A 13,137-nucleotide genomic window follows, 5' to 3' on the forward strand; every position below is an offset into this window, starting at 1 on the left:
GGAATTCCCTTTACTTATTCATAAAAATTAATTTCATTAAAAACGTAATTTTCTTTAATATTAAGTTTACATAACTCTAGCCTATTACTTTTTGTACTAATATCTCTATTTAAATATTCATTATGTATAATAGTACAGACATCTATTAATTTTTCGTGAGGTAGATTTGTGTACAAATTTTCAAAATCATAAGTATTAAGTTTATTAATATTGTTATCTTTTAGAAAATCCAAAACATCTTTGTTACTATTGATTATAAAGTTATCCGCAATCTTTAATTTTACTAAGGATAATTTTCAAGTATTTAAAAAAAATGTTTTCCGTATAGTAATTGTAACTACCAGTGCTACAAGTTACAAATCTAAATTTTATTGGGTTTTTTATGAAATTTTACTGTTGCGAACAAATAAGGAAAGTTTAAAGAGCAAGTCTTAATTTTAGTTTTTTTAGCGAAAGCTATCATCCTTTTATAAAATTCCTTTTTCTCGATACTAATTAAGTTGTAAGTGGAATTAGAGTTATATTCATTAATTAAATATAATAATATTTACAGATTAAACAGAAATTATTGCCGATTTATCTATTACTGTAATAATAAACCTCTCTTTCAAATTTTTTATTTCTTTTTTTAATGATTTGTTAAATAAATTCCTCGTTCTTTAGTTCTAACGTTATCTGTATTAAGCTTTGTCTTAATTTCTTCTAAAATCCTCACTTTCCATTATCTGAAACCCTCTGGAGGCCAATGGTATTTCCTAGATAATTTAGAAATAAAAATATCCAAATTTTGTCCGATAGAAATTAAAATTTTCTTAAGGTTTACTTTTTCTCTCAATCTAAATTTAGTTCCTCTTCCCATTAGATCTGTTAAAGAGCTGTAATCTATAATTTTCAAATTCCCTGTTATAATATGTCCTTTGTCAGCATCTACATAATCTTTGTAAATTTCTTTGTTACAATTACAATCTGTTTTGCTTACCTTATTTAAATTTTTGCTATAGTAATTATAGTTACAAATTCTTTTCCTTAAAGTTGCTGAATAACTAAATGTTATTGAGACAATTTCATTATTTTTCAAAGGAAAAAATTCTTTACTGTTGTGCATGATGTTAGGTAATTTTAGGCTTTCAAAGCGAATATCCAAAACTCTCACTATACAGAACTCTTTATTTAAATTAATTTTATTTTTAAATAGTAAATCGTTTTTTCCAATATAAAGCATGAATTTGATTAGATCTAGAATTATGAATTTAATGAAAGAAATTTCAAATTTTAAATCTTTAAATTTATTATTAATAAACCCTCTAATTTTATTTTTCCTAAAGACAAAAAGATATTTTTTAATTTTAAGAATGTTCTCACTATTATGTTCCAAGTTACAATAATTTTGAAATTTATCAGATATAATATCATAATTTCCGGCTCTACCTTTACATCTCTTAAATCTCTTATTATAGATTCCTTTATCTAGAAAGTCTTTAAAGATGCTAAATTTGTTATAAATGCAAATGTTATCTAAATATCAGTAACCTTCTCCATTTAACTTACTATTGAGTCCAGAAGGAAACAAAATTTTTAAATTACAAATATAAATATTTTCTATGTCTAATCTTCTATTTTGGTCAATAATGTTATCTTCCAGAATGTAAATATTAATATTATCAAAATTATGACATTGAAAGTGTAGTGGTTCATAATCAAAAGACTCATTTTTAATGAAGTTTTAAATAGCAGATCTGTGGCCATTTATTCTTTTATTTAGTTCAGTACTAGTCTGTCATATATATAGTTTGCCCTTTAAAGACTTAATATTTATTTAACTTAATATTTAACTTAACTTAATATTTTATTAACTTAATGTGTTATTAACTTAATGTTTTATTAACTTAATATTTATTTAACTTAATATTTTATTAACTTAATGTTTTATTAACTTAATATTTATTTAACTTAATATTTATTTAACTTAATATTTTAATAACTTAATATTTATTTCTAATATTTATTCTAATTTGATTACGAAATTTAGAAGATAGATTAATCGGATATTTACGTTTTTCAAAATTACGTTTATGTTATGGCTCTGTCTCCATTAGACGGTTCATATACGCAAGAAATAAAACCTAAATATGATAATGAAATGGCTTTAAAGTCAGACAGTTAGGTAGAATCATGGTCATGAAGTTATATTTAAAGATTTATCTGAAATTAAATATAACCAGTATTCCAAGTGAACCAGCTGGTTGCCTGAGGCGGCTAGTGTAAAAATTATAATTTAGCATATACCAGACCTCATTTGCTATAGAAAAAATAATATTTTTTTTAAAAAAATATCTCCTTTACCCAATTGCAGGAACCCTCGGGTTTGGTCTGGGCCTTGGGTGTGTGGGCGAGTTTGCCCATACCCCACTACCACTTGACAAATGTTTCAAAGAAAATTATGAATCGTTTATTGCTATAAATAAAAAAAAATGCTTCATTTTATTATGTTATGCATTTGAATTTTAAAAAAAAATTATTTTGAAGATAAAAAGTAAAAAAAAAAAAAAAAAAGTTGCTCCTTCAAAAGTTTTTATGAATTACAAAATTCTACTAATATTCTTTTCAATATGGTTCAATATGGATATTTTAATAGTACTTAACATTCCTTTGTTAGAATGTTCTTGCACATTGTATACCAAATAATTGACGCTTTGTTCAACTTCGCTTATAATATTTAAGAATTCATTGAATTTAATTGAAACTTACATCAATTTGATATGAAAGAAAATATGGTAAATGAGAAAGACAGACAGACGAGGGGAATACAATATATTCTTACAGCATTATTTTTTAATGTATCTTAAAAGTGGATCGACAATTTTTGAAATAAATGACCTTCTAAATTCTTATTTGCAAAAATTGATAAAAAGGAAATATTCATTTGTACGCTTATATCCATATTTAAATAGCACAAATGAAAAATGAAAACGACTAATTCTTTGTAAATGCCTATTACGTCTAACTTTTGGTCCTTCTTGATAAGCGCAGTGATACTTTTGCAGAAGTCAGCGAAATTTTATATATTTTGTAGATATCTTATCCAGAACCGTTTCATAATCTTTTTGTTATGAGATTATGAAACGCTTTGCTATCTACTTCTGTTAAAGATTCAAAAGATATTTTCATTGTTAAATCAATATAATTTAGCAAATTCTGAAGCATCATCTCTTCTGCAGTAGATTCTTTCCCAGAAAGATGGATACAAAAAGTAGGATGCGCTTTTCTCAATCTTGATTTTCTCCCCAATTTAACCTTTCATGTAACTTTTAGTTTGTATTTTAAATTGAAGTCAAAATAATTCATTTAATCCATCGGTTTTTGAAATTTCTGTAAGTCAAATAACATTGCAGACATAAAATATTTTATCGTTTCTCTATTAAAAATGAAAAGATTTGCACCAATTATTAAAAATCATTTTTTGCATTAATTGTTGGTTATAATCAAGGGGTTATTTTACATCATAATGTATTTAATAGAATCATAAATATACTTAAAGTTCTTTCAAAAATTTAGTGTGAAGTCTATGAATGCTTCGAGAAAGTATTGGAATTTGAATGTGGTTTTCATATTTATTGTATTTCTTGGTTTAAATTATTCTATAGGATAGCTAGAAAAGGACTGATGGTTTATCGATTGTAAAAATGACCAAATTACGAGAGCGGAAGTTCTAAATTCAGAAGCTATCATTTATTGAATAATTGTTCAAAATCACTAGACAATGTTCTCTAAATGTCCTTAAACTTAACACAAGCGCAGAGTGAAATTGATTTCAACGTCATTAACTGAATGGGACTGTAGATTTATTTCAGTTCTGTAGCCTCACTGAGCATTTTTTTTTTATACTACATTCTTCAGGTGGTCCTGAGAAATGCAGTAACCAGTCTATACCCTCTATCCAATAACGAGAAGGTTGCAGAATGTAATGATCCAATGAATCAAATATTCCTCAAAGAAAGTGAAAACCTAAACCGCACAATGGTGTCTCTCGCCCGCTTTAATCAATTTTATCTCAAGAACAATGGGTCTGATAGCTTTTCTGCTTGACATTACTGCTAATACATTAATTTTAGGTAAATGGAGGGTCATTATCGTGTTCTTCTAAAACAACGTTCCAATGATTTGCAGCTACATCTTGCGTGCAGCCGACCACCCAGCCACCATTGAACGAAGCAATATCGATAGGATTTGTTGTGGCCGACTGTTATCTATAGCATAAGCCGTCCATAACACTAGCCGATTGACCCTCCTCTTCGAGGCATCGGCTAGTGATTGGCACAAAGTGGCCAATCACTGACCTTCCTCCTCATCTTCCCGCTCACCTCTCTTCCTGTTAAACAAGGACCAGACCATCATTTAAAGAAAATCTCCTCGAAATTCTCACGATTTACAGCTATTATTGGCGACATTTGACACTCACAAAAAAAGTACGAGCAAACAAAAACTCTTGACCACATATACCAATCTCCAGCAAGAATAACATCATGCCTGCATCTATAATGCATATTATTCCATTAGGATATTATTCCATTTTATAAGGCATCAGTTCTTTTCTGGACACTTTGTACATTAATATTTTCAAATGCATTTGTAATATGTAAAATTTTAAATGTTAAGCCCCAAAAATTAACTATAACAATTATATTAATAATTTTCTGCATCTAAATTATCATGAGTTATTTTTCTGAATAATAGCAGACTTTGTAAGATTTTTCTAATTTCTTTAATTTTTCAGAATAATTACGTACTAGTTAGATTAAAAACTAAATTCTGAAATAATTATTGATCGAAAGAAGATAAAGCGCTTTATGCAAAAAATGTTTTCTGTAAAAAAAATAAAAAGAAGTTTTTTATTTGCCTTATAAAATTTAAAAAATAAATTATGTCTCAGTAAGTCAATTTTTTTTTCGTACATGGTTTCATCAAAAGTTAAAAAATAATATTTCTTGAATTTAATTAATTCCTTTACAAGCTATTTGTGCTCGCAGAATAAGAATGATATTATTAATTTTACCTGGAAGATAGTTATTATTATTTATATTATCAGTTATGCAAATGGCTATCGATTTCGAAGTGGGAATTTGAATAAATGAGACTTCTTACATATCACCTCTTGCAGACAACGAACAGCAAGCAAGAATGCGGATAATACCTTTAATTTTTAAAGAATTCTGCATTAGTTTTACCTGAATAAAATACGTGCGTATAATTATTTTTATGATTCGAAGTTGTATGCAGTATTTCTTTAGAAATCAATTCCATTACGTTTCCCAAATTATTCTTTTAATTCTAGTTAAAATTCTTCAAGATTTCTTGTTCAATGATTGTTGAATTCTCTGCAATAATTTGTGCACTTCACAATACTTACAGACCTTTAGGATTCTCTACATAGTCAATTATTCGATAAATATTTATTATTAAAAAGAAATTTACTGAAATTATCCACTCTGTTGCTGGTTTGCGCTGCTGATCATTCAGAATTCATGGGTAAAATAATCGACAACCAATGAAAAGAAATCTCCTTTATCTGATTCATATAAATGTCTCATCAAAGCAGTATGCTGTCTTAATAGAATCAATGAGAAGTTCATTTTAGTTTCAATGAAATGTATAAATGCTCCAGTAACTTTATCATTTTGAAACTAATCCAGTTCTATTCAGTCTTTCAGAACAAAATGCGAATCTTTACCCATATTCTGTCAGTTTTACTTGAAATCTATACTATCTACCAATAAGTAATTGGACAAGTGTGTTAAAAGATATAAGCACAATTTATTCACGTTCAATAGCTTGTAGAGCCTCCACCTTTGGCAATTATAACCTAAACCCTCCGGAGCATGCTTTCTACAAGTGTTTGGATGATGGACATTCTTGGTATGGATGGTATTTTCTTCCACTCGGCTTGGAGAAGATATGCAAGTTCTTTCACCAATCTAGGACGGTTGCTGCAGCCCCTAATTCGGTGATCCCTTAACTCTTCCCAGAGGTTTTCTATAGGATTCAAGCCTGAACTCTGGACAGATCAGTCCTGTCTGTTCACCCCATTGACATTATACCAATCCATGGTGGACCTCGTAACATGACAAATAGAGTTGTCATTCTGGAAATAACAATTATCCAACCCGTAAAATTGCCAAAACGTAGGAAGCATATTGTTGTCTAGAATAATGGAGTAGGAGTCGGCGTTGAGCTTACCATGAATTGGGATCAAGGGTTCCAGTCTATACCACGAGAAACATTCCCAGACCATAATTCCACCTCCACCAAACTTTACTGTAGCCACAATGCATTCTGGCAAAAGGCGTTCTCCATGCATACGCCACACTCAGGCTCTGCCATTCAGTTGGTAGAAATTGCACCTTGATTCCTCACTCCAGAGAACCTGCTTCCATTCAGTTACGGTTCAATTTCAACATGACTTGCACCACCTCTACCTATCTCCATTTTGTAATCAAAGGCTTATGGACGGCACGACCATGGAAATCAAGCAAATGTGCTCCCTTGCGGATGGTACTTATCGAAACAACGGTCCCGGATGCTTCTTGGAACTTCTGGAATGTGTGAGACATCAGTTTTGTGCAATTTTTCCGAATTTCTTTAGACAACACTCGTCGATCTCCATCTCTTAGTTTCGTGGGGCTGCCAGATCGAAAGACATTCCGATAGTCACCGCTCATCCTCCACTTCTTAATCACAAAAGCCACTGTCTATTTTGGAATTTTTAATTCACTAGATATGTCCCTTAAGAATCGATCATTTATATGATATCCGTCAATTATGCCTTTTTCGAAGTCAGATGGTTCTGACTTGCATGCAATTAATGTCAATGATGTTTCCTACACGGTATTTATGTACAGAAGGTGTGACTTAGATCAGAACCGCAGATACCTCATTTGCATGGGTGTCCAAATACTTATTGGTAGATAGTGTATAATCATACGAAACTGGTGTGAGAAAATTATGTATGAGACGGTTTTTCTAATTTAATCCCATCTAGAAGTGTTTCAATTGATACAAATACTACCGTAAAGTGATCAAAATTTTCCACGAAAGGAATCCGATAAGCGTCTAATTTGCTATTGAGATAAAACTCGTATACAAGATAATGCATGTTCGAATTTAGGATCGAGAATTTTTTTTTTCTAAACCTTGTTCATCCGAATATGCAAATGCAAATAAGAAAATATTAAAAATTTTAACAATTTAATCAAATTGAAGAGAAAATCACATCAGAGCATAACTAACTAAATGATTGAAATAGATAGGGAAAAAAGCTGTTTAGAGTTCTCTCATTTCTTTGAATAAAAATTTGTCAAAACTGTTAATCTCAATAGAATGATTTACGCATATTAAATAAAATATTCTCGTAAAGGCGAGATGGCGATAATTCTGCGTTAATCAGAATCATATTAAAACTATAAAAGAGAAATATAAAGAAGAGTAGCACTGAATGTATTATGGAACAATATCTTATTCAGAAATATGTTTTGAAAAAATATATCTGATAAACTTGTGTATGAGTTTTAAGAATGCATATTTGTAAATTAAATTTTCTTTGAAAAAAAGCTTAAATATATCATGTTTCCAATACACAAATGACAATTATTTATGTTCATATTATTAATTAAATTTTCCAATAAAAATTGAGTGTAACCTCTACATGTAAATTTTTGAAATTTTGAGGAACTTATAATGAATATAACTGAAGACTATGTGATAAAAAGATGATGTCTTATTACATTTGATACAACTATACAAAAAAAATTAATTCATTTGGTAATAAATATGTAGATAATAAAATGCGTGATCAATGAATAATTAAATATTGATATAATATGCTACAACTCTCGTTTCAGAATCCTAAAATTTTTCCACTTCATTATTAATATACATAATTTATAGTTACATCTTCCTTTATCATATTTTGACTAAGAAATTTTAAAATTTCTTACGGGAAAAGATAAAAATAATTCAAATTTGTACTCCACCAAAATTTATAAAGTAATTTTATAAGAAGTTTAGTAACAAAACGATAAAACCCTCCATGATAATTTAGCATGAAATTTGAAACAATAAAGTGCAAGTGTCTTGAGATTTTTTTTTTTCTCTTTTTCTTTAAGTGCTAATTTTGCTTTGAAAAATTTCATAAATTAATACAGCAGCTATTATGCAATGGAAAAGTTTGGAATGGAATTTTTTTATTCGTAATTAAGGCTTAAAACACTCTCTTGGAAACACCATTAATATAAATATACATTAATAAATGTTCTTGTAAAATTGTTATAAGTAACTTAACGCAAGATATCATATGTTTTAAAATTCATTATCTCCGTAAAATCATATTTATATTTCTTTTATCTTTAAAAGAAAACGATTGTTTGTTATTTCAGATATATAACTTTTACAAATATTGAAAACTGCCTGATTCAAAATTCCAATTTTGTTTTGCTTGATTTTGCCGAAATTTGTGATTAAACAATTCGAAAACTTTAGTGTTCTGATTTACAGAGGGTACAATTCAATATTTCACGAGCTTGTATATTGTATAGAATATTATCACGCCTTGCTTACCTCTTTAAAATAGCTTTAAAATTTTTCTATAACTTTTTCTTTATTTCTTTTAAAATAATTAATATTTAAAATGCAAACTTATATATAGTTCACTAAGAACTCTATTATTTAGAAGTAAAGATTAAATTTAAAAAAAATATATATTTTTAAGCAAACTTTGATGTTTAATTATAAGTAAATTTCATCATGGAAGGTTTTGGTGGACACGAAAAATCTTTTTAAATATGAAAATAGTTATAAGTCTAAGATACCATATTATCGAAATATTTGATTAATATCTGAATGCTTTTTCTTCTATATTTTGTTGCAACTGCTGAAAACGTTCTGTTTTAGATTTATTTCAAGAAGGACAATAAACTTGATTTGATTAATTGACATAAGCTCGAAAAATAATATCTAAAAGTTTGAAAGTTTGCATTGAATAGTTTATTTGTCATAAATAATTGAATAGCAGACTTTGCATTAAACAAAAATCTAAAATAATTGAAACTCACTTGAATTGAATAGAATTAAGTTCCTTTTGGTTAGTTGAGAGCAAAACTTCAATGCTATTTAGTATTCCGAAATGATCTTGTTCACATTGCAAAGAGGAATATTTTCTTTCCTTTTTATTACGTACCAACAACCTCATGGGGTGAGACCCGGATGAAAGCTAGATTTTTTTAACCGTTTTGTTGTATGTCTTTGTGTGTGGTGTGAGTTCTGGTCAGTTCTATAAATGCAACTTCATAAATAAATTAATTCAGTGCATTTTTTTCCTTCAGCTTTTGACATAATAAATACTCTCAAAAATCACCAGTGAATGGGGTTACTATTTACTTAAGAGCATTCCTCTTATATCTGTAGTGTGGCGTTTGCCATCATAAAAATCATAATTTCTGCACGTAAACTTTTTGATAGTTCACTTGATTGATACTTAATAGATATATTTTGTTTGACTTCTAGAGAAAAGGATTTGTGTTATTGGTGGCGGTTCCAGTGGCCTAGCCGCCATTAAATGCTGCCTAGAAGAAAATCTGGATGTCGTGTGTTACGAAAAGGGTGAAAGTTTTGGAGGTCTTTGGAGATATCATTCAGATGATGTGGATGGCAAGCCTTCAGTTATGAAATCAACTGTTATAAATACAAGTAAAGAAATGAGTGCATTCAGTGACTTTCCGCCACCCGAAGAATTTGCTAATTTCATGCATAATTCTTCAATGGTGGAATATTTTAGATTATATGCTGAAAAATTTAATCTTTTGAAATACATCAAATACAAACACGAGATAGTTCAATTAGAAAAGGCAGAAGATTATGAAACGACTGGTAGGTGGAAAGCTACTATAAAAAATCTCGATGATGATGTTGAATTTTGTGAAATTTTTGATGGCGTAATGGTATGTGTTGGGCATCATGTTTACCCATATATTCCGAAGTATGAAGGCTTAGACGATTTTAGCGGCCAAGTGATCCACACTCATTCATTGAAATCAGCGGCAGGATTTGAAGATAAAACTGTGTTAGTTATTGGAATAGGAAATTCAGCTGTAGATGCTGCAGTAGAAATTAGCAAAGTATCCAAAAAGGTGAGTTTTTCTTTCTTCCAGTCATTCAGGAATATCTTTTGTGTTTCAAATATATTTGGCTGTTTCTGAATAAGTATAATCATAATATATATTCTATTATATTGGTCTAAATAATTAGTTTATTTCTTTTTCTTCTGAGTTCTTTTCCATTAAGGAGGGGGATAAAATTATTGATTCAACTTTACGAATCTGATGAATGACTTATTGGATCATTTTCTCAAAGATTTTGTCAATAATTTTAACTTCTGTTGAAGGAAGTTTAAATAATACGCAAAATCGTAGTTGCAAATGTTTTCTGTACATAATTTGATATAATAATATTTGAACCCTTAATAAATAAAATTATTTATTGAAGCTAATCTCAAAAATTATTATGTTTTCTTCTGTTTCACATACACACACAAACACATATGAGTGCTTACGAGCATAGATAGAAAAGAATAATATTATATTAAAAATAACTACATCATTACAAATCAGCTGAGACGCTTTCAATTTAAAGCTGAGGTAGACTTTAGTATCCCTTTTACTTACAAACGTAATATTTCCTATTTCATACACACAAGCGTATATAACTATGCACACATAAGCGTATATGAGCATGCAAGCGCAATAGTTGAAAAAATCTCATATTATATTAAATAACTACTTCATTACAAGTTATAGTATGTGTATTTTCAGTAGGCGGTTCAAGGTCACATTTTCTACCTCGTTACTGGTTTTCTGCCTCGCAACGCTGAGGCAGATAACTGTGTCACTTTTTTTTTTTTCTTTTTTTTTTTTTTTTTACACAGCTGTTAAGTTATTTCCGAAACGTACTGGCGTGGGAAAAAAACTTTTGTCGAAACCATGGCAACGAAGAAGGAAAAAGAGTGAAGAGTAGGGAAAGCGAGTGTCCTTGAAACGCCTACAGAAACTACACAGACTATAGCTGAGACGCTCTCAGTATATTATAGCTCAGACGCAAAAATAGAGGTTAGTGTCCCTCTCACTTACAATTATAATATATATATATATATACATTATTTATCGTTATTTTTTAATTTTAGAAGAGAAGATATTCAGTTTTCTCAACCAGTTGATGAACTGGATAATTCTGAATATATTTTAAAAATTAAGTTTTACATTCACAAACTCAGTAGAATTTTGCTATGTTGTAAATTCGGTACATACTAATCTCGTGTCACTTTATGTTTTTGACTTGAAAGTAAATTTTAGAAAACCATATTAGAAGTATTCAAAGACAGCTAATGTTATGGAATCTAAGTAAAATGTGTTAAGTAAAGAATGAATTTCAGTAATCCAGTTAAAGATATTAAATTTATACTCAAAAAATCAGAAAAAAATTATTCAGCTTTAATTTATTTCTAATTAGCAAAAATGCTACAGACAAAATTTAAATTTGATACATTTTGAATTTCAGACATTTAGATAACACTTCTATAATGCTTATACTTCATTTTCATTTGCAGTTATTATTGCATTCTTAGAGCAAAAGTAAATGATTTTTTTTTTTTTTTTTTTCATTTCAGTTGTATCTGAGCACTCGCCGAGGAAGTTGGATATTCCCGAGATTAGGACCAAATGGACTTCCTTGCGATATGTTTTTACAAAGGCGCATCTTTGAAGTAATTAGATATTATGATCCTATCCATATTTCGGAGACTGTTTTACAGTTATTTTTGAACTTCAAATTCAGTCATGACAGATTTGGACTTAGGCCAAAACACAGAGTTTTGTCAGCTCATATTACAATCAATGACGCTTTACCTAACCACATTTTAAGCGGAATTGTTACTGTGAAACAGAATGTTCAGAAATTTACCAAGAATGGGGTTATATTTGAAAACGAAGAAGAATTAACGGAAATTGATACCATTGTTCTTGCTACAGGATATGAAATAAAGTTTCCATTTTTACCTGATGGTATTCTACAGGTGAGATTATATTTCCAGTTGGCTTAGTTCGTATCTTAATCATTGCAATATCAGCTGCGTGAATTCAATTTTCATTCGAAAATTATATTGATGTTGCTTCTTACTCAATGTTCTATTTCTTTTCCAGATTAGCGAAACTAATGTGAATCTCTATAAACTAGTTTTTCCATTACAATTAAAACATCCAAGCCTGGCTTTCATCGGTCTGATTCAGCCACTGGGAGCGATATTTCCAATATCAGAAGCACAAAGTCGATGGTTTGCTCAACTTATGAAAGGTAATGTGAAGCTTCCACCTCGACCTGAAATGGAAAAAGAAATTCAGAAAAGAATGAATGAGAAAAACCAACAGTTCGTACCTTCTCTGAGGCATACAGTTGAAGTTATTTGGATTCCATATATGGATGAAATCTGCTCTGAATTCGGGGCGAAACCTAACTTTTGGAAAATGGCATATGCTGACCCAAGATTGTTCATCGCATGCATGTTTGGGCCATGTACGCCTTATCAGTATCGTTTAGAAGGACCTCATTCGTGGGAAGGTGCTCGGGATGCCATCTTCTCGATCTGGGAAAGAGCTGAAAAAGCTTTCAAAACTTTCAAGAGACCTTAAAACACATTAGCAATTGAAGTGAGTTTCAGAAAAGCTCAACAAATTACATAGAATTTGATTTGTATGAGTTCAAATACAATTAATGAGACATAGAAATGCGTCGAATTGAAATAAATATACATTCGAGTTCTCTCACTGTCGTAAATTTCCAGTTTTAATTGAGAAAGGTATTATGAGTTCAAAATTAGTACATGGGCAATGTTCGTCACTATTTCTCTAATTATCAAATTTTTGGAAGAAGCCTTACAGTTGACTATATCATTACTGGTTTTTAATGAGTTTCAGAAAGGCTCAACAAATTACATAGAATTTGATCTGTGTGAGTGAAAATACAATTAATGAGACATAGAAACGAACTTGAGCGCCTAATTGAAATAAATATACATTCGAATTCTTTCGCTGTTGTAAA

General features: G+C 29.6%; 1 protein-coding gene across 1 annotated transcript; it reads left to right on the forward strand.

Annotated features, from left to right (window-relative positions):
* Positions 1–3,128: 3,128 nt before the first annotated feature.
* On the forward strand, positions 3,129–12,859 carry LOC129960840 (flavin-containing monooxygenase 5-like). The gene is made up of 4 exons (XM_056074515.1): positions 3,129–3,250; positions 9,556–10,178; positions 11,711–12,115; positions 12,243–12,859. The coding sequence occupies exons 1-4, from the start codon at positions 3,238–3,240 to the stop codon at positions 12,726–12,728; spliced, it is 1,527 nt and encodes a 508-aa protein (XP_055930490.1). The 5' UTR covers positions 3,129–3,237; the 3' UTR covers positions 12,729–12,859.
* Positions 12,860–13,137: the final 278 nt, after the last annotated feature.

This window comes from Argiope bruennichi, chromosome X2 (assembly GCF_947563725.1).
Source record: "Argiope bruennichi chromosome X2, qqArgBrue1.1, whole genome shotgun sequence".
NCBI lineage: Eukaryota > Metazoa > Arthropoda > Arachnida > Araneae > Araneidae > Argiope > Argiope bruennichi.